Source organism: Pituophis catenifer, unplaced genomic scaffold (genome assembly GCF_029215685.1).
Source record: "Pituophis catenifer annectens isolate HBS135680 unplaced genomic scaffold, rPitCat1.0.hap2 SCAF_1, whole genome shotgun sequence".
Classification (NCBI taxonomy): domain Eukaryota; kingdom Metazoa; phylum Chordata; class Lepidosauria; order Squamata; family Colubridae; genus Pituophis; species Pituophis catenifer.
This window is the reverse complement of record NW_027256881.1, coordinates 70,369,381-70,392,217: the sequence shown is the minus strand read 5'-3', so window position 1 is coordinate 70,392,217 and position 22,837 is coordinate 70,369,381. Positions and strand designations below refer to the sequence as shown.

Genomic DNA, 22,837 nt, shown 5'->3' with positions numbered 1-22,837 from the left:
TCTCCAGTGAGTCCTTCCTTCTCATTAGGTGGCCAAAATATTTGAGTTTCAATAAAATAAATACATGGACTGAATTCTGATTCTGCCCAACAATATCTGCAAATTGCTTTTTTTTTCTTTTCTTTTCATTAAGTGATTGAACTTTTTAAAATAATTGTATGTGTGTATTTCTTGGCTGTCATCTTGTGGTCATCAGGATTTGGATGGGTGAATTGAAGAACTTGTGTTGTGAAAGGGCATTAGTTCTGTATCTCTGGCTGTGGGAGTTGCAAATTACCTAAGCCATGTGAGGAGAGGAACCAATGGCCAAAAGGAAGCGGATTCTGACTGAAAGTTTGTGAGTGATTATTCTTCTGTTGATGTAAGTCTAAAATTGTATTTGCCATGTTTGTTCACTTATGCAATTTACGGTCTTAGATCAAATATACTTTGCCTTTTTTGCAGTCATATTATACTCCTGGTGTCAAACCTCGGGTCTCGTTTGCATGCCTGAGGCCGGCTTAATAAACCCAGTTTGTTCACTCACCCACACGCCTGGCGTTGTTACTGCTGGGTAGGTCCGGAGCTTGGATGACTTGAGACCTGGCTAATATTCATCTACTATTTCAAGATCTATGCATTTTAATTTTTGTTTCCTAAGGAAAAAATCTGCACTTATATTTGTTAAATGTCACTATGCTACTTCAAGATAATTTAAAATTATCTTAAAATTCAAAATTTCACATTTCTTTTCTAAATCGTTAGCTCCATATCCTATTTTTTGTTATATGAAAACCTGATACGCATTATTTCCACCTGTTCATCCATGAAATATTAATTTAGTAGAGTATTCAGGACGAGTGCTTGAAACATCTCACTTGATATCTCTATTCAATTAGGTGAGGAATTATTGATGAGCACTAACTAATACTATTATTGCAGTTAACATTTACTATAGCATATAAGTTAAATAACAAAATGAATATGTGTGTGCCCTTTTCAGGAAAAAAAATTGTGTTCTTTTTCTACTTAATGGCACCCAGAATCTTTGACAGGATATTTATTGCAGAGAATGAAAGGTTGAATACTATCAACCTTTCAATACCATTCAATACCATCATTCTAGCAGAGATCTTATAGTCCTTAGCCTTAGCAAAAGGATGGCCTTAACACTGATCTCTAACATCAAAAACAGAGCACACCTTTTGATTGAGCAAAGCAGTAGATTTCCCCGACTCTGGCTTTTTAGTTTTGGAAGGAAAAAAAATTAAATAGAAAGCTCACATGTCCTCTTTCAGACTATCCCTTCTACAGTACATTCTGTGTATGTTTTGGACCTTTCTCAGTCCAATGATTTTACAAGCTAATTGGGCAGTTTTATTGGTTTCCCCAAAAATATTTCTAATCCAATAGAATGCTGGAAAGAAATTATGTAAAGGGACTCGGGACTCTGTCAATTAGCAGGATATCTCTTTAAAAGTATGAAGGCTATTGCTTAACACATTGTAAGCCACCCTGAATCTCCAGAGAAGGGCGGCATATAAATTGAACCAATAAATAAATAAATAAAAGTCCCTAAAAGACTTTGCAGAATCACTTTACAGAGTGAGATGGGTGGCGTGTAAACTTGATAAATAAAATAAATTAGGAAATAAATAAAATAAAATAAAATAAAGACTGAGCAAAATGGAGTGTGTGGAGTCTGCCTCCCTCCCTCCTGGTCATTCCAGTTCTATGCTTTCCAATCTACACATACACCTAGACACTCAGAGGTAAAGCAGAATCACATACAAGTGCAGTTACCTTGTTACTCAGAGTACAATAGAGGTAGCTAGAACCTATTACCCTGCTGCTTAAAGAGATGGAAAAAATTCAAGAAGCCATATCTTGTATGTTTTCCTAACATGTTCAGAAGTTTGTGAACTTAGTTGTGACTTTTCCTTATCTTTCCTGTTCCTTTTTTCTCCAAAAGAACTCTCTCTCTCTCTCTCTCTCTCTCTCTCTCTCTCTCTCTCTCTCTCTCTCTCTCTCCCTCCCTCCCTCCCTCCCTCACCCTCCCTCTCTCCCTCCCTCTGTACTGTTCCTTCAAAAATGAATTTTTCATTACATTTTTTTTTACAGGCCAGACTAGATGGTTACAAAGCTATCTCTTTTGTTCTTAAAATATCTACACACTTTTGCTGAATACTGTTGTTCTCAAATAACTAGAAATATTCTCCAGGCATAATTGCATAGCCTAATAAAGCTATCATAGCTAATATTACTATTAACACTTCCTCCAATCTTCTCATCAACAAAAGATTAGGTTTTGAAAATTTTCCAGACAACCTGGAATATATGTGTAAAAGTCATTATTCTTTCTATAGGTGTGTAGAATTATGAACATTTCTTCTCCGAACTGCACATATCATAAGATATAAAAAATTGCATTTTAAGCAGTAATCTCATTTGTGAATAGCTCTTTTTACTAGTATTAAACCCATAATCCTTGATAGCATTATTTTTGAAAGTGATTTTTAAACCTCCAATCACTTTGCATATAAAATATTCCAGATAATCCCAAAGCACTTGCAAAGCTTTGAATTCAACACACTATAGTTAGACCAAGTACAAACACAATATTACAAAATTATTAATCTGAATCCTTTAGAGTCAAAACCATTAACTTCAATAAAACAAATTCTATAAAAACTCCTAATACTTGATGAAATTGGTTACAGGTAGTCCTTGATTTACAACAGCGGTTCTCAACCTGGGGGTCGCGACCCCTTTGGGGGTCGAACGGCCATTTCACAAGGGTCGCCAAAGCCCTCTCTCGCCCCCCCCACGCCTTCACTCACCCTCACCCTCTGTCTCTATTGGAGGGCTGCGTATCCCAGCGTGCAATGTGATGCCCCACGCTTTAGCAAAGAGAGCGGAGAGAGAGTGTGTGCGTGGGTGCATGTGGGTGTGCGCGCACGTGACTAGAAAAGATTCTAGTGCAGGAAAAGTCCTGGGGAGTTCAGGGACTCCCTGCTGCTGCTACCGCTGCCGCCGCCAATACCTACAGCTGCAAGAGCTCAACAGAAAAAGTTTGGGTGAGTAAGTTCACTTATTTGGGTGAGTAAGTTGGCGAGTTCAGGGATTCCCTGCCGCCACCCCACCGCCGATGCCTGCAGCGGCAAAAGCCGCGCAGGAGAAGTTTCTGGTGGGCGAGTTCGGGGATTCCCTGCCGCCACCCCACCGCCGATGCCTGCAGCGGCAAAAGCCGCGCAGGAGAAGTTTCGGGAGTGCTCCCTGAAGCTCCCGTTTCAACCCCTGCCTCTGCCTGACACAGCCTGAAGCTCCTGTTTTGGGTGCAGGAGAGAAAGCAGGAAAGGAAGGGAGAGAGAGCGCGAAAGAGGAAGGGAGAGAGAGAAAAAAGAAAGAATGAAAGAAAAAGAGACAAAAAGAGAATGAGAGAGAATGAGAGAGAGGAAGGGAGAGACAAGAAAGAGAAAAAGAAAGAAAGTGGAGAGAAAGCAGGAAAGGAAGGGAGAGAGAGAGAGGGAGAGAGAAAGGGAGAGAGAAAAAAGAAAGAATAAAAGAAAAAGAGACAAAAAGAGAGAAAGAGGAGAGAAAGCAGATGAGGAATAAATATGGCAAAAAGGAAATATAGAAATTGTAAATTTAATTGAAATGACTAAACACAGTTTAAATTTGTGAACCGGCCAAATACTTTGTTCAAAGAAAATACATTGTATGTTTGTATGTGTGTTTCTAATTATTGCTATTTATTCATATTTGTTCTCTTTAATTCTTTAAAGTTTAACAATTCATTCTTTATCTTAATATCTTTATATTTGTTTGGGGTTGGTTTTCTTCCCTTTCATCTTTTTTATTGTACAGCAATCTTTCTCCTCAAACCTACCACCTCTCTCTTTTCTTTCCTTCTTACTTTCTCTTCTCCCCCTCTTCTTCTCCTCCCTACTTCCTCTTCCTTTCTTCTTCTCCTCCTCTCTTCCTCCCTCTCTTACCCTCCCTCCTACTCTAATTTCCCTTCCCTTCCTTCATCCCTCTCTATTGCTGTATCCTTTTATGCATATGGACTACTCAGAGGGCTGAAAAAGTTATTTTTGACTGGTCCTTGCACTTTTGACCAGTCCTCGAACTTACGACTGTCCTCACATTTTACATTTTTGCCCTATCTTATCACCATGCTGAAGAGAAGCAGTTGTGAAATGAGTGACATGGTTGTTAAGAATGCTGCACGGGCATAAATGTGAGGATGGTCATAAGTGTGAGGACCAGTCAAAAGTGCGAGGACCTGTCAGAAATGACTTTTTTCAGCCCTCTGAGTAGTCCCTATACACATAATCATGGCCACCCGGTCACATGACAAGCTAGCCACGCCCACCCAGTCATATGACATCCAAGTCACGCCCATCCCTGGTTGGGGGTCACCACAACATGAGGAACTGTATTAAAGGGTCGCTGCATTAGGAAGGTTGAGAACCACTGATTTACAACCACAACTGAGCCCAAAATTTAGGTTGCTAAGTGAGACAGTTAAGTGAGTTTTGCCTCATTTTACAACCTTTCTTGCCACAGTTGTTAAGTGAATCATTGCAATTGTTAAGTCAGTGCTGTTGTAACTTTGAATGTCACTAAATTAACTGTTGTAAGTCGAGGACTACCTGTACCATGTCATTTTAGCCAACTTTAGTGTTTTAAGATATTAAAAGAATACTTAGAAATAAACAATTTTCAGACATCACATTTTCTGCATAATAGGCTCCAATTGTATCAGGTACAAATAGTGTAGTAAGCAAAGTATAACAAAATATATTAAAAAATGAACCAAATGCATGGTATAATACTATAATATAGATGGCAAGATTTGTTTTAGAAAAAAAAATAACTATTTATATCATTGAATACTGGAAATACTGTACAATTAAAAAAAAAATTACAGTAAGTTAAATGAATCATAATTTTTGTAATTTGTTCATAGCACACAACTGAACAGGGAAAAAAAAATTACAAGCTGACTTTTTTTGTTGCTGCTACTTAGCCAAATATTTGTACAAGATTCCAAAGCAGACATACCTGTTGCCGATTACTGGGCATATATGGAAGCATAGTTGAAACATGAAACATTATTTCATAATCTTTATAGGTTGTATAAAGAGAATGAGTTCCGGTTGAATCAGCTGAAAAGAAATTCCAAAAATGAGTACATAAATATAGACATTAAAGTATAGTTTAGTGCATTTTCTTCAAGTGAATGTTATTTCCCACGCTAAACTTTTTTCAACCTATATAACCTAACTGGCGTACGGTCATTGCTAGCTGGTCACTACTGGCAGGTAAAAAGTAAGAAAGGTAAAAGTTTTCCTGTCTAGTCATGTGCGACTCTTGGGTATGGTGCTCATCTCCTTTTCTTGGCCGAAGGAGCTAGCATTGTCTGAAGACATTTCCGTGATCATGTGGCCAGCATGACTATATGCCGACATGCATGGAACACTGTTACCTTCGCACCCTACTCACATTGGCATGCTTTAGAACTACTAGGTGGGCAGGAACTGAGGCAAAGAACAGGAGCTCGCCCCATTGTGCAGTGCTTGGGTCTTGAACCGGCTGTCAGCTTTCCAATTGACAAGCTCAGTGTCTTTAACCTCTGAGCCATCACACCCCCTCCAGTATAAATAGCCTGCTGTTAATTAAATACAAACTTTTTGAGACACCAGCCCCTCACAAAATCTATCAATTATATATTAGAAGCAACATTCCTACTTCCCATTGTTTTTGCTTTATGTCTTAAGGCTGCACATCATAAAACAATTGGCACTTATAATGACAGACCACAAAGGGAGATGGAAGCATTTAAGTCCAAATGGAGATGGGAGATGGCTGCAGGGCATTATGAACAGTCTCTTCTGCAGAAGAGAAGGGGGGTGGGGGAAAAACCCAGGAATTTACAGGCGCTACTTTAGCAAAAAAAATAAAAAAAAATAATGCAATATTTCATTACCATTTTTAATATTTTATTGCATTTTGTCATTGCTACTTACTTTTATTATCTAATTGTGCTCGGTATTTGCTAAATCCTTTGAGTCGTACTCTTTGACCTAGAAGGTCAAGGAATTCTTCAAAAGCAGGGCCTGCTGTCTCATTGTTATACATTTCTTCCTCAGTGCTCTGGCCTGCTTTGCAATATAAGATTCCAATCTTGTGCTGAAAACTTAGCTGAAATTAGGAAAAAAATAGTTAGCAGTAAGTATTTTTCCATCTCCCATCCACTTTTCCATCATATTAAAAAAAAAATATGTATGGTGTGTGTGTAAAACATTTTTAAATACCGTATTTTTCAGAATCTAAGATGCACTTTTTCTCCCCTAAAAGAGGGTGAAAATTTGGGTGCGTCTTATACAACAAATGTAGCCCCGCCCACCCGCCGGCCCCCACCCTTTGGCCTCTGCCTCCCAGCAATTTACCTCCTTGCAGCAAACAGCCAGTTTCAGCTTCAGCACAGCCTGATTAACACAAGCAGCTGATTGTCGGTTAGATCAGCCTCCCAACCCTCAGCTGTTACAGGCTGCAGGGATTGCCATTGCCTATTGCTGCGCGGGCCTCTGCTGTTTGCTGTAAGGAGGCAAATTGTTGGGAGGCAGATTTTTTTTTCTTGTGCTAATCAGGCTGTGCTAAAAATGAAAATGAAACTAAAGCAGGCTGTTTGCTGTTTGCTGCAAGGAGGCAAATTGCTAAGAGGCAGAGGTAGAGGCAGAGGCAGATTTTTTTTGTTTTCCTCCCCAAAAAAGGTACGTGTGTCTTATAGTCCTGAGCGTCTTATACTCCAAAAAATATGGTAATGAAATGGCAAATTAGATGTTTCAAGTAGTAAACTATGAAGTATTGGATAATCGCAGCATCTTCTATTTTTGGATGACTAAAGCAAGCCCAATGTTGCAAATTAATTTTGAAAGACTTTTCCATTTACAAATTGGAAATTTGTAATCAAAACTTTTATTTTTCTTTTACAGCAATATCATATTACCCAGAATTTTCATTATGAACATGCATAGAAAAGATTAGTTATTTGAGCTTTCTAGCTTTGATTGAAACCAAATGAAATATATTTCTCTCTAGTCCCAGCATAATGATCTGTGGATTATTTTATAAACATAGATCCTCATTCCCTAAGAAAAGTATGTGGGGAAATTATAATTATGTCTATGCCTAGAGAAAAAAAATGCAATGATACACAACTAATTTGTACATCAAGTAAAGGCAAGCTCTAGAAGGCTAGGACAATACTCTTAATTGGTGTGGAAATGAAATGTGGTAATGGAATAGATCTGCCAAGCAAATAACTTACTTTTACCAGAATGCAACCTATTAATCTGATATAAGATAGGGCAAACATAAGCAATTATCACAGCAACTACAATCATCCTGTTAAATGAACATGCAATGTGTTTATTGTAAGTAGCCATTTGTAAATAAAATAATATACAAATAGAATACACTTTATATAAAAGATGCTATTACTGAAAACTTCAAGGAATTTAATGACTTCTAAAATTTCTGACTGTTAAGATTTTTTTTTCATTTATTCACTACTTAAATTCCTGCTATTTGATACATTCCTTGTTATAATTATTATTTTCTATTTTCCTAGCTATTTGAAGAATATTTGGGGGGTGGGGACCGTGCTCTCACTTAAAAGAAAGATAATTTTCTGTATTGTCAAATTCATTGTGCTTAGTTCTGATAGTCATCAGATCTTACCAAGCATGTATAAACTACTATCAGTAGAAAAAATAGTAATTGTTCTCCTGACATCACAATAAACTCATCCTACTCCCTCCTCATTCTTATTGATTTGTCAACATTGTATGATTCCAATGTTCATACATCAGTTCTTTTATGATCATGTTAACTGCATTCAATTTTAACTAAATTAAATGAAATGAAATTAAATCAAATGTAATTTTATTCTGGCCTTAAAAGCACAAAAATATACCTCAACCTGAAAAAAGATATGTCTTTCTTTATACATGAACATCTTTATAAAACTGATATGATTTAGATGGCTAAATAAATGTTCTATCAATGAACAAAGGTAATTAAAACAGTGGTTTCATTTTTTCCATAGATATGTATAGGTGTATATATACATATACACACACACACTCATATATATATATATATATAAATATAATATTTACATGATATACACACATATACGCAGTTTACTTCAAATACATAAATATGCCTTTTAATGTTGCAGAAAGTCAGATCTTCTGCATTAGACCAGACAATCGCACCTTTATTCACTCTGAATTTAAAGTATATATGCATTTCATTGCTCATGCAGTGTTAACTTGTTAGATAGTCCCAATTAAGAATACAGTTGTTTGAGCCATCAAATTTCTCACATCAGTAGGAAGATTAGTATTGCGAATAAAATGTGCTAATTATAATTAGGAAAGGAAAATTGGAAAAGGTGAAAGACTAGCAAGACAATAATTTTCTCCTTTTATGTAATTTGATGCTCTTAGCACAATGCTTTTTGAATGTGCTTGCTTGACTATTAATGCGAAAATCCTCTTTCTACTATGTTATTTATCTAATGGAAGTCACTGCAGTTAAAATCTTCGTCTCTCAAACAGGTAAGATCAGGAATCTCAAATCTCTATTTATGAAAAGGAAATAACACATTGGTATACTAATGTTTTAAAAAAATCAATATCTACCCCTTGCTCATCCAGCTTAAGCAGCTGTTCAGACACTTTGGGTGAGTTGGAAGCTTGTCTCAGGCACTGAATATTCAGTTCTGGAATTACATATCCCAATACTTCCTTAAGAGGTAAGCCTCGTGCTGTGCCGTGTCTAGCAGTAGACGGAATGGCATCTTCTAAAATGGCTCCTCGCAGTGTTGTAAGCTGTAGCAACAGAAAATAGATTGCAATATGTTTAATATGAATGCAGTCTTCAGCAACTAACAATGTGGACACACTGATGCTTAATTCATGATGTGAAACCTGTTCAAATCAGTGGCATTTGCAGGGAACCAAGCAAATTGTGACAATCCCGGTCCTTTGTGCATGCGTGCAAAGTCAGTCCATATTCAAAGTCTTTGACCACCAAGTTACAATTGCCTATTTTGACCTCCACCCATCCCCTCTTAAGAACATCAATAGCACTTAGGACTTATATATTGCTTTACAGAGCTTTACAGTCCTCTCTTAGCAATTTACAGAGTCAACATATTGGCCCCAAAAATCTGTGTCCTGAGAAGGATGGAAGACTGAGTCAACCTTGAGCCAGACAGGATTGAACTTCTGGCTGTGGGCAGAGCTTGCCTGCAATACTATATTCTAATTACTGCGCCACTATGGCTCCTTGGTGGAAAGCCATTGTCATTCTTTATTTAGATTTTAAAATTTTAAAAGAATTAAAATTATTATAATGCCATCATGTTTTACTCAGTCCCCTGAATAAAGCCGGGAAATTGTGTCTCTCTAGGTGTTGCAAACTTTCAATTGTCTTCAGATTCAGGCACTATGGGTATTAATCATGGATATTGCAGTTCAAATCTGGAAGACCAGAAACTTTCCACTCCCATTTTAAATAAATTGCATAAATTTTATCAGCAAATTGCTTGAAAGTTCATCTCTCTGATATGGCCTGAAGTTGAAATATAACTTCCAAAGTGAGACAGGACAAAAGAGAATCTATTAATAAACAGATTCTAGGACTTTTGTTTACATTGCACTATAATTGCACTATGGTGTGACACTTTTGGATTAACAACCAAGGGATCATTTAAAGAATTAAATTCTTGTTCTCCAGCTTCCTAGATGAGGATGATTAAAACGTGGATTTCCAAGCCTTCCCTGCAATATTTCTGCCTCAATATCCTTTCTTTCATGCTATATACTTGGAATCAATAGTAGTATTGCCAATATATTATGAGACAAGCAAATAGGATCTATTATATCGATTAGTTTGTCTCGCTCTTCCAAAAATTGTATTATATAAAATATAGAGAGTGGGTTAATGATTATACAGATTCAAAGGTATATGTTTTTGAAATACTTCTAATATTGAAGCATAGCAATATTTTGCTGAAAGATCTATACTTTTGAGTTGTCGTAAGATATAGTGTAGAGAACAAGCGGGATCTTCTATGGAGAGCTTTCTGGAATAAGGAGGTAGATAAAATGTTATTCACTTTAAACCCGTTTTATAAACCACTCTATCATTAAGAAAATTGTTGGTGAGGTACTATCACTTAAGAAGTCCAAGAGGGATCTTGATGGTAAGAACATAAGAAGTGCTGTTAATTCACAATGATTTGTGATAGAGAATAGTCAATTAGATTCATTCAGTAAATTCAGACATGTACAAGAAGACAATAAACCTTCCTAGAAGCTAGTAGTTAAGCTGTGCTACTTTCATTCATTAAACCAATATGAACATTGGTATCCTCATGGATTTTTCCAGGTTATCTAAACTAGGGGTGAAATTCAGCCAGTTCTATCCGGCTTAGGCGAACTGGGAGCAGCTGCTGTGGGAGGCTCCGCCCACTTGTCATGATGTTGCTTTTTGCGACATTTTAAGCCTCTCTGCATGTGTAGAAGACTTTGCGCATGTGCAGACGGTGCGCGCAAGCCGCACCGGTAAGGAAGGTAAATGAATTTCGCCCCGATCTAAACCAATGTATTATGTTCAAGACAGGGAACTGTATAGTTTAACTATTATTTGTATAATGACCAAAATTAAATCCTTTTATGAGGTCTGAATCTCTCTGCATTTAGCTTCAATAGATGACTCTTGAATTCTAACACTGGAAAAAAAGAGCAAATTTCTGTTCAGATTTCCATACCAAGTAGAGCTTTGGGAGAATTATGTCTCACGTCTAAGAATGATCTGTTAGGAGAGTAGTTATGATAATGATGGATAAGTGGGGCTGGCACAAGAAAGCTCCATTCTGATAACTAAAAAAGGAGCAATTGGAAAGAACAGAATAAACAACTACACTCATCTTAGAAGTTGGACGGTTCACCAATACTGCTACAAAGTTGAGTCATCTCCAGAATGAAAAATAATTCCCTGCAAGAACGTTGCCAATCTTGATTTTATAAATATTTTAAAGTCAGTTAATCTCAAACACCTGCATTTCATTTCACTTTTCTGATATTTTCCTAGAAATACAATGTGATAGCCAGCATAATTCTGAGCATCTTACATTATATTTTACAAAGGCTCTTCATGAGGCCTATGATAAATCTGAAATTTTTTCGTCTGAATAAAACTTTTTTTTCTTACAAAAATTAATTTGCTGGTTATCAACAGCCACATTTCAAAAGTACATCTTTTCTTTTAAGAAATGCATACAGTTTAAGAAAAGTGGTACTTCAAATATCCTTCCTTTTAACTTTAATAAAATGCCTAATTCCATTTTTAAACTTCACAAATAAATTGATATTCAACAACATTGTATTTAAAAATAGAATTGGCACCCTTCACTTACTTCCCTCTCTTAATTTTTTCCAAGTCAGTTCTTCTTCCAAACACTCTTTCCAAGTCTGTTTATAGTTCTATAATCCTCTTTACAGTTATACTTAACTTCTGCATATTTGCCGATTCTATTTTCTCCATCTGTTTGTCTTTGGAAAATGTTAACTGTTCCCTACAGCTCTTTCCCTTAGTTGCTAAAACTGAGAAAGAAATGAATTTCTGAATTAAGAACTGCTAGGTTCTAATATGTTTTGGTACTTTAAGAACCATTACACTCCATCTATGAATTTATTCCCAAAATATTTAAACATACTATTGCAGGGAAAGGCCAAATAAATGCTATTAAAATCAGTAAATATACATGCACACATATAAGGTTGCATTATAAAGTGTAACTATCACTCCATTAAAGTATGAAAACCTGAAATTGATGCAAACATCTCTTACACACACTATATAAACTATTACTTGTTTGCTCAATTTTATTTGAATTGAGAAGATAAAAGATAATGATAAAAGCTGAGTACAGAAGATCAGTATTAAAAAGAGCAAATGCACGAAAAGGATTAGAATGAACAAGGTCATTGTTGTCTTGCATACTAAACTGTGCAATGAAAACTGATGTGATACTACATAAAATGGATGAAAGCATGAAATATATTCTTAAGGGCACCCACACATGGAAATACATATATGTACATTTGTCTCTGCATTTTAAAATATTCAAATAATGTCTATAAGTTTGCTTGAAAGATAATTGATTAGAGTTCATTTGCCCAAATTGCTTTCACTGAGTTGTTTATGAGAACTGACAGCAATTCTCCATATCCTGCCTTCTAAAAGTATCTCCAAAGTGTGGACAGATAGAGTCCATTATCTACATTTATGACTAAATGAGGGTTTCACTCTAATTAATCTATGAAATAAGCATGAAGAAGTGTTAATAGAATATTATGTGTATACACAGATTAGTATTTCCAACCATCCTTGGGAACTAATGTGCAGAAAGACAAAATAAAGACAATGTAATGATACTTTCTCCAGCCATCATAGATCATTCAGAGAACATATTTAATTTATCCAGTTACAGTATATATATGTGGAACCATACAGTCCACATGAAGGAATATAAAGTAAATATGTAATAAAAAGTTCTATAAAAATCTGTTTCTCTTTTACATCTCAATTTTGAAGCACTGTGGAAAGCCTACCTCACTTGTTCTGAACACTATACGATGGTTGAATTGTAAACCTTCTTTTTCTTTTCCTTCTTCAAACTTCTCCCTTCGAATGCTGACTGCTACAGGTCCTAAATGTTCATCTATTCCGAAGTAGTTTTGATGCTCTGTAATGTATAAATAGGGTAAAATAATAATGAAACAGTTAGATTCCTCTTTATATCACAAATGAAAATCACTGGTTGATATTAGATTATCCTTCCTTATGCTTTTCTATTACTGATACTAACTTTATTTTTATGACAACTTTTATATCTAAAAGTATGATGAAACATTCATGTGAGAATATCTACACAATTCTATTTTCATCTAAATACTGATTAAACAAAGATTGTATTATTTCCTGATATTCTTAATTTAGATATACCAATAATCTAAATTATTCTAAAATCAGTTAAACTTGTATAGGAAGGGAAATACCCCCTTTTTAAAAAAAGAAAAGAAAAAAAATGATCTTCAATTCACAATAGGCAAAATTCAATACATGTAAACATATTGTAAATGTCATTAACTTCAACGACATAAGAATTAATTATCCACCAGAAGCCAATACTATTAGAATGTGCTTTTGGGATTGTATCTACAATATAAAATGGATTTTTACATGTATTCTTCATTAATATACTTAATACAAGTGTATTAATTTATCAAATATGCTTCATAATTAACAATTTGCTTATCAATATCATACAAAGCAAGGTAATTATTGACAGTAGGATACACAGCCTCACCTAGTAGTCTCCCGATGTGATTTAGTCAATGGCTAGATGGCTGAGCATGATAGGAGATGTAGCTCAAAAAACCTGAAAGTCACCATGTTGGGGAACAATTAGAACCATGGCACTATAAATTTAGGATCAGGAATTTGTTAGTTTTGTAATTGAACCTGTAGCTTCTCACTTCTAAATTTGGTGATGTTGGGCATGTCTGAGAGAATATAGTAGTTTGGATTCCCAGGAGGGTGGAGGTGCATTCCAGAGAAAGAAGTGGCTCAATTCAGATAGTTTGTGTGAGAGAAAAAGGATGAAGACAACCCCTCCATAATGATTTTCAGAATATACACTTGATGTAGATAGTAGAATGTTTCAGTTTGGCAAGATTCTGTCTATAGGTGTGGAACAATAAAGAAATTTACTTTGGAGAGTCAACATTTTGGCCTATTTTTTATGGTTTTCGGACCCTGACGTCAAACTGTTAATCTTTCAAAGGACTTGAAGATATGTTTTTCCCCCACAGACCAGTGTGGATAGGGTATTAGAAAAGTCAGCACTATATGTACCAATCTTATTCTGCTAGAAAAATGTTTAATGGGAATTCAATTATTTTTCTATTGATTTTTCTTTTGTTTTTGTCCTTTTATTCATCACATTAAATTACATTGGGTGATTTATATTAATTAAGACAGGCAACCATAAAAAATCTGTTTAATGACTAACCATAAATAAATACAGCACCTCTTTTGGAAGCTTGGCAAACTTAATTGTTATGCAATTTATTCTAGGAATAATTCTTCTCATTATATAAGGCTAATGAAAATTATGCCAATTTATAAAAATCCATTTAGTGTTATGATTCAACAGGGCTTTGACTTCCAAATTCCAAGACTATATAAAACGGGAGCCCACTGATTCAAAGTTTGATATGAGTGCACTAAAATATAATTGTTCTCTCCAGGAACTCTCCCTCTCCCCCTCAGTTACTCATTCAACCCATTAACATAGATAGGTAGGAAAGAAACAGAATCAATTTCTCTCAACTCTATCTCTCAATCCAAGCATGTTCTCTCCTCCTTAAAAAATATCCTCATTGATCCCTTCTCCAGTCATAATAGTTTGTCTATATTCTTTATAGGAAAAATTTTTTAAAAGAGTTTTCTATCAAAGGGGGCAATTACTCGCACCATGAAATTCCTCTTGGAAGTTAGAATATTCATTTTCTACAAAAATGGCAGGTTTTGCCCATATGGTACACTGTCATAATCACAGCGCCTATTTTCTCTGTGTAAATAAATGTTTAACTTTCAATACTAAAAAGTATGCAACTGGAGCACAATTGCAATATTGAGAACCAACATGCCTGACTTATTTAATAATGTTTCAGTTAAAACAGTATTAAGAAACTTGACATGTTCGGAACACAAAACTATTTTTCAAAAATTAGTTTAAGAATCTACCACTTCTGCAGTCAGAAAAGTTTCTTTCTTTCCAAGGGCAAACTTAAATTGATTTCATAATGTTTCTAGTTATAAATTTAACATAGAACATAAGGCAAAATATTTTAGGAAATTAATAAACTTTGAAAGTAGGGTGCATGTTTTATATGTATCTGGGTATGAAATATAAATTAAAAAGAAATATTAAAAGTATGGCCCCAAACAAGAACAATGTCAAGAAAAAGAAAAAATTGATTTCACTGTTCAAAAAGCTTGCAATGATCTAAGATTTATAATAAAACATGACACATACTATTATGGAAGGAGTGACAGTAACTTAGGTGAGATGAGTAGTAAAGAAATTGGATGGATGGATGGATGGATGGAAAAATTAAGATTGAAAGCTAAAGCTCAGAAAGCTGTTAATATAAACAAAATGGACTGATCTAAATATGTTCAAATAAAAAAGAAAAAGATTAATACAATAGGTGCTCAGCAAAATTGTAAAATACTACCAGATATCAAGGAAAAAGCAAAACTACTTGGCTTCATCTTCTCCAACAACAGCTTTGTGTTCTGCTAGTAATTGTGAAATGCAGATTGATCAAGATTGCAGCTTGAGGATGATCAAAACATGGTAAATTGGCTTTTGCAAAGTGGCACTACTTCATTTCACAGAGTTACCTCAAGCCTAATCATAGAAGCAATTCAATTCAAGGCAGCAAAATGGAAAGCATTCTACTTCACTGCCACTAATAAAAGCATCAAGACAGGCCACTTTATTTCAACCAGGCATTTTGCTTCATGGAGAACAGCTGAAATACCAGATGCATGAAGAAGGTCAAAGGGCAACCTCTATCTTTAATCAAGGGAGAAGGAAGAATCAGAAGACTAAAATCTAGTACTCAAAATTTGGAAAATTCTAGACAAAATGGTTAAATTATTTGGAAACAATGCAGTAACTGCTGAAAATCACCACAAATGGATCAAGAACAAATCTTCATTACCTTTATCTCATTTTTTAAACTGATAAACTTTGTTAGTGGACTGTGGAAATGCAGTAGACACAATATATGTATTGTCTATTTGCATGTTGCAAAGTAAGACTGTAGCCATTAGTTTAGCAAATTAATTAAAACAGCCCTGCCATTAGATAGTTTCAGAACTGGTTTGAAAACTACATTCCAGCAATGCTCATCAACAGAACTAACTAATTTGGGATTTTTAATTGATCAGCAATTAAATATTATACACCAGCATAAAATTGCCAGAAAAATTTAGGTATACTTTTTTTCTAAATTGGTTAAACTACTTCAATTATTTTGCCAAGGGTTCTGACACCACAATTAAGAAGGAACTAAGCATGTTTAGCCCTAAAAAGACTAAATGGGGATATCACAGAATTTTTTAAATTCCTGAATTTCACAAAGAAAGTCAAGCTACATCAATGTTCTTTGAAACAGTATGGCTTATAGTCTAAAGAACCTTGTTGATGTCGTATTTGGTTTTTAAAGCTAATTCTAATTATGGTTTTCTGTAAAATCAAAGGACAAAACTAGACAGAGATCTACAACTCCAACAAAGGAATATGCAATTTCAGTAATTTATTTTAAAAGAACATAAAATCCAAGCCCTAACACCTTGAAAGTGAAAGATGCTAAAAGAAAATCACTCACCTTTGCCATAGAAGAACTTCCTGTAATAATAGGCACCGAGATCAATGTGTTCTATGACGTAACGTTTTACTTTCTCTCTGTGGATTGGTTGATTTTCCCTTGGTACTTCTAAGACAGAAACACCTGCATTGGTGCAATGTGAACTTAGGGAAGATTCAAAAGAGCAATTATCTCCTGAAGAAAAAGATGCTGAATTTGCTCTAGAGAGTGAGATCCTCCTATCTCCTTCCCCACCAGTTTCATTCCTGAAATAAGGGCAGTTCAGTACTAAATCATTACTCTTCCCATCGCCTTCATCGGCATCCAAATTTTCCTTTGAATTTAAATCCTCTTTACTTCCCAAAGGAGATTCACAGCTCCCAATCTGGCTTGTTGCCATTGAAGTTTGTGATGCAGCTGACGCCCCGGTGGTTATATTCTTTCTTTTGCCTACATTAATTTTAGTAGCCATTGCTTCATTTATGTTAAACAGAATACTCTGAACATCATAGTGTGCAAAGCACTTCTGACAATTCCAAGGATGAACATTCTTCTCAAGTCTACTATCCTCTAATTCAGCTGCGAATTTTAGTGCTTCGTGTTCACTTTTAGCAGTTCTCAGTTTTTTAAAAAGAGATGTTTCTACTGACTCTGATTTTAATCTCCATTTGAAAGATTTTCCCTGATCTCTACCAATAAGCAAGGTACTATCCATATAGTCCAGTCCAGAAATTCTGACAAACTCTCCTCTTGAAATCTGGGTTGCCGCATGGAGACTTGGAGAAATTGCGGAGTCACAGTGGAAAAATTCAGGAAGTCCAAACGGTGCATGTATTTTATGCTCAACATTCTCTACTGTATAGCCACGAAGCATTGCAAAAAAGTTCTCTCCACACAAGCCTTGTCTGTCAATTGATGAAGTACTTCCATATTCCCGATGAAGAGCTGCTCCTGTATTTGGGTTCACAGCATTCTGGTCCAGAACATCCTCAGTGTCAATGTCACTGATTGTAACATCACTATTACTTCTTTGCCTTATAGGATGAAGTCCCCTATGTGGAGAATGGATAAAAATGTCTCCTAGTCCATACTTGGCTCCTGCAAATTCCAAATCAAGCTGTTCCTTTTGCTGTCCTTCATTCTGATCCCCATTTACTAATCCACCACTCTCACTTTGAGGCCTGTCTTCCCAGGTAGCATTGGGTAGTTCCTTGACACACTCTTTCTTAGGTGGCCATTCAGATACCCTGGCTCGGACTCCCATTTTAGGCACAGCAGGAGTACCATTGGCTGAGTTACTATTTTCACTTTTGTTGCTGGTATTTAGAGATATAGGAGGACCCATATTACCATTCAAAGCCTTAAATTTTCTGGCAAAGTAATCATCTGATTGCATTATTCTTACAGATTCCCTGTATTTTGAGGAACCTCTGCTAGGCCTGTGCTTTTCTTCTTGTGAAGATTTCTTATCACTCATATCCAAAGAAAATGGGATATTATCTTTTATCTTCAAGACCAATGGTGTTGCTGTAACATTTCCATTATAAATAAAATAAGAATATATCTAAAATTTGATCCTGTTGCTGTTTCAGACGATAGTCTTATATAATTCATTTCTCAGTCTTCATATATTTTGATCAAGAATGAATCTGGAGTTGATTCACTCCATGTATCTGTCCACATTAAAAAAAGAAAGAAAATAAATTAACATACATTTTGAATGCAAAAACATATATTTACAAATATACCACCACCAAAAATTGTAAATAAATAATTAAATGTAGATAACTGCAAATAATTTAATTAAATTCAGCCTGTTCTATTATTGCTAGGTGTAAATAGTCAGTTTCATAAAACTAGTGAGGGAATTTTGAATATCCAACTATTCCCTGATCTCTGTAGAGGCTCCTCTCCTATGGTACAACTATTGTAAAGTTGTAAACGCATGGCTTCTCTACAGAGGTTGATTCTAGAGCTTTCAATATTATATTTAATATTTAATAACTTAAAAATGAATATTTAATATTTACAGTTTGCTATATTCGCATTGTTTATAATATACTGTATAATTATTGTACTTTATCTTGATTGCAAATTACCTAGAGTTAAAGTCAGAACAAGGGAAATAAAATAATTCTGCCACTGAATCCCCAGAGAATGAATGTTGGAAGTCTGTTCCTACCAATCTTCACTGCAATGTTAAATTATTGGCTAGCACTAGCTTTTCTGATCACAAGAACCCTCCACTGTTTAAAAGATCCGTTACTGAAACTTGAATACAGATTACTTACATGCTTACATTTCTAAAAATATCTCAGACCAGACAATATTACATTTCCAACTTGAATCAAAATATTTATTAATGAATGATAGCTGATTTATTTGCATTTTTTAAAGATTTTATGTTACGTATCTTAAGGGGAGACACATACAAAATAGAAATGTGCAAACCAGCCAAATCTGATTATAATCTGATTATAATTCCAGTGTGAGATCTAATTTAATTTGAACGTCTGAATTGAAGAATCACTTCTGAATCAATTTTGATTAAAATATTTTCTGCACATTTATGGAAACCATATAAATCATCAGAGGGATCTGATCTGAGAATTGGAATAGACTTGCTAATTTTATGCAAAAAGTGATTCCACTGATAGATTTGATTAAATTACCAAGTAACAGACTGTCAAAACTGAAGCTTCCCCCAGGTCCTAATACATATAAAGGTTCTGACATTTGCAAACATAAATAGTTAAGAAATGGTCCATATTTTCTTTTAAAGGATATAAAATCCATGAATCAAAATAATCCTCTACTAATATTTAGTAAAGCAAACAGGATTTTTACTGATACTCACACCCACAATAGGAAATGTTAACAGCATATTAAATATACAAAACTGATCTGGAACTCTGACACCACTGTAAACATGAATGAACAGTGTCAGACATATGACTTTATTTGTAAAAATGATACAATACAATGAGTGTTTTGATCTGATTCAATCATCAGAGTCTGACAGACCATGATTTAATCAGATCATAAACAAGACAATCATTTGAACTTTCCATCCTCCCATAGCACATGCTGTTTTAGTAGTCCATGGACTCTGAGGAAGAAGATAGAGCTGTCCCAACTGTTCCCTGCCACTTATGGACTTGATCCATCATTTTCTCTGCTCATTAAGAGATCTGATAGAGAACATGGTGGATTGGACCTGGGAGCTGGTAACCACCTTTCTTTAGGAGCTAGAGTGACAGCAGTCTTGAAAGAAACTATGGGTGCTCCCTCTTCAAGAGGCTATCTTTGATCTATCTGTTTTTGCCAGCTATTACCCTGTTTATCATCTTATCTTCTTGAAGAAATTTACTAAGACTGATTAGTATTCAGCTACCATACAAAAAGCGGACAAACTAAACTCTTTCAGACTGGATTCAAACTTAGAAATGATTCTGATCACTCTTGTAGAAGATCCGTGTTGAGACCTGGATGGAGATAGTAATCCCTACTGGTTCTCTTAGATCTCTCAACAATTTTTAATATATTTGACCATTCTGATCTCTTGGACCATTTGGATTGGAGAATGGAAACACTGCTCAGTGGATAGTTCTGCTCCCCCTCCAGTGAGCAATTTCAGGCACGGGAGGGAGGAAGATCAGCTAAGCAGTTGCTCTTTTGTGGACGGCTCATGCTTTGGACCTTTCTCCCTGCTTTTTTGTCAAACTGGAAGGAAAGGTCTTCCCTTAGTTTGGGGTATGGCACTATTAATACACTGGTGACACCAACTGTACATGGTTACTATGAACTACCCTGGAAAAAACTGAAAATCTTGGCCCAGTGTCTGGAAGTTGTCAGATCTGGATAGGATAAAATAGGCTGAAATTGAATAGAAGCAAGACAGTGTCACTATTGGTTCATTAGGATTATTTGGCATCTCCAGTGTTGTCTCTTGATGGGATGGTATTGCCTCTGAGATGCCAGATCTGTGACATCCTAGAGTCATGGCTACTCCTAGATAGTGGGAAGAGAAACTGATATGCAATATACTCAGCATACTTCCCACTTCTTCACGATTCTGAAAAATTATATTATTTTTATTTCTTTTCAAACAGCTTCCATATTTTCTGTAAGTCCGTTTTCCAGTTATTCTGTTAGAAGAATATATCCTTTATCTACCTCATATGGAACTTGTGCCTTCCTACCTATAGACTTTCTATGGTTTTTCCCCTTTTTTTCCTTTTCTTCCATGTCCTTTTCCTCCAATATCCTAATACTAGTATAAAATAGCCTGTCCTACATTAAATACTCATCACTCTTGTACCCTTACCCATGTTCTCAATCTTTCATGCATAAATCAATCATGCATCTAGATTTATATTCATTATTTTGCTATATGTATCTACATACTAGACTTATTCAAAACCTACAGAAATTTTCTGTCTAGACCTTTCATATGGCCCAGTCATTTTTGTTTTTTTCATTGCATTCCCACTCATTCATTTATGCCCTTACCTGAATATTTTTCTCCTTCATATTTATTCAGAAGGTTCCCAAAACACAAATCTGTTTTTTCCATTATCACCACTCACTAGAGCATAACATGCAACCATTACTAACTGGGCATAGCAATAAAGCTCTCTCTAGGAATACAAACATATTCTCATGAGCTAAAGAGTCAAGTTTCAAAATATACATAGCTTTTATTGCAGATGTAAACATTTCTGTTAGAATGAAAATCAGCTACTGGCATTCATAATGGCTATGAATCCAACCATATTTATGTGTCAGTTCTTTTTCCTTACCTGAGTTTTTGCCACCCTTTTCTTAATTTTGAATGTTGAGGAATATCTGCACAGTATTTGCATAATGGCTTTGTCTGGCCTTAGATTCTATACCTTTGTTTTTGCCAGTTTCAGCCCGATATTATAAATTTATAATCTATATATAGAACAGCCATTAGGCTTCTCTCTGTGAAATATTGGAAGTATAGATTCCTTACAGGCCTTGATGAACTGTTTTAATGAAATAATTAGAAAAATTGTTCAAGAAGGAATCCGACATATGCAGAGTATAAGAGACAAGCTGCATATAGGATAATCCAAGTTTAATTTCTACATCTCTTCTGTGTTATATCTGAAAGCTTCTTACTACATGTCTATGCATGTCTATGCAATGGACCAGACTGGTTTCTGTACCTCTGTTTCTAGCGTTGCTAATCTAGTCCTTGCAGCAACCTGCGCTAGACCAATCCATATTTTCTAACATAAGCCAACTCTTTCATTCATAATGAAGCCTATATCTTCATCTCTCTGCATACCAGCTCCATTTCACAAGATCTGACCACTTTTATTCAGACCTATTACATCCTTCCCTTTTCTGTTAGTTTCACAGGTGCAACTTATTTTTCTCTTCCATTTCATTTGTTAATTCATACCCTTTATCATATTCTCCTCTTATGTTACAATATTTCATATACAGTAATTACTACCGGATAGGTCCTTATACTTTGTCTCAAGTCATATTGGGTAGTAGAAGTCAATCAAGACTGTCATGTAATACTCATATAATAAGGTAGAGCAAATTGTCATTCTTATTTGTACCTATAGCACGCGCACAACCAAAGCACACATTTTCTCCAAATAATAGTCCTACTATTCTAACCCAAGCTAATATCTATAATCTAGACTTTATCTTGCATTACTTCTGAAGATTGCTATCCCTTCTTTTCAAGCCCTAAATGTGTGTCATTTTCTGTAAGCAAGTATTTCATTCAACCAATGTTCAACTTTAAATCTTCAGTTTTAAAGATGCTTTTCATATTCAGAGATCTCTGGTTGTAGCTAGGATATAGTGGGTTTTGGAAAAGAAAAAAACAGAAGCTGCTGTTACTTTAATCTGAGAAACTTTTCTGTAATTATTTGGAATTTTGACTACTACTTTTGAAGGGCTGTAGCACTCAGCTAAATAAAATGGTGCTTTTCTGCAAGAACAATGAGCCTTATTGTACCACTGGTTGCTCAAATTAATATTTAATGAGAAGAGATTGTCTTTTTATAGAACAGGGATTGGTTGAGATGACTCCTCAGGCACCTAAATAATTCCCATCTCTAATACGTTTACAATTAAAACTATCAGAACAGAGCTGGTGCCCAATAACATTGCAATATTGTGTTTCAAAGAAAGTCCAGATGACTCAAGAAAGTACAAATAAAGTGAAGAGTGGAGAGGGCAACTGAGGATATCTCTAAAAGATGCCAAGTTAGATCTAAAAGTAAATCTTTGTGACATTTTTTTCTGAAGCTAAAAAATAATGGATGCAATGACAT

The 22,837-nt window shown here is 35.3% G+C and overlaps 1 protein-coding gene across 3 annotated transcripts in view; it reads right to left on the bottom strand.

Annotated features, from left to right (window-relative positions):
* SIPA1L2 (signal induced proliferation associated 1 like 2) overlaps positions 1-18,058 on the bottom strand; it is a 70,833-nt gene extending 52,775 nt beyond the window's left edge. For all 3 annotated transcript variants that reach the window (XM_070932562.1, XM_070932560.1, XM_070932561.1), the window contains exons 1-5: positions 16,533-18,058; positions 12,678-12,811; positions 8,697-8,885; positions 6,012-6,186; positions 5,047-5,150 (exon numbers count right to left, since the gene is read on the bottom strand). In XM_070932562.1, coding sequence (XP_070788663.1) covers positions 5,047-5,150; positions 6,012-6,186; positions 8,697-8,885; positions 12,678-12,811; positions 16,533-17,988 — 2,058 coding nt within the window. In that variant the 5' untranslated portion in view covers positions 17,989-18,058. The remainder of the gene's footprint in view (positions 1-5,046; positions 5,151-6,011; positions 6,187-8,696; positions 8,886-12,677; positions 12,812-16,532) is intronic.
* Positions 18,059-22,837: the final 4,779 nt, after the last annotated feature.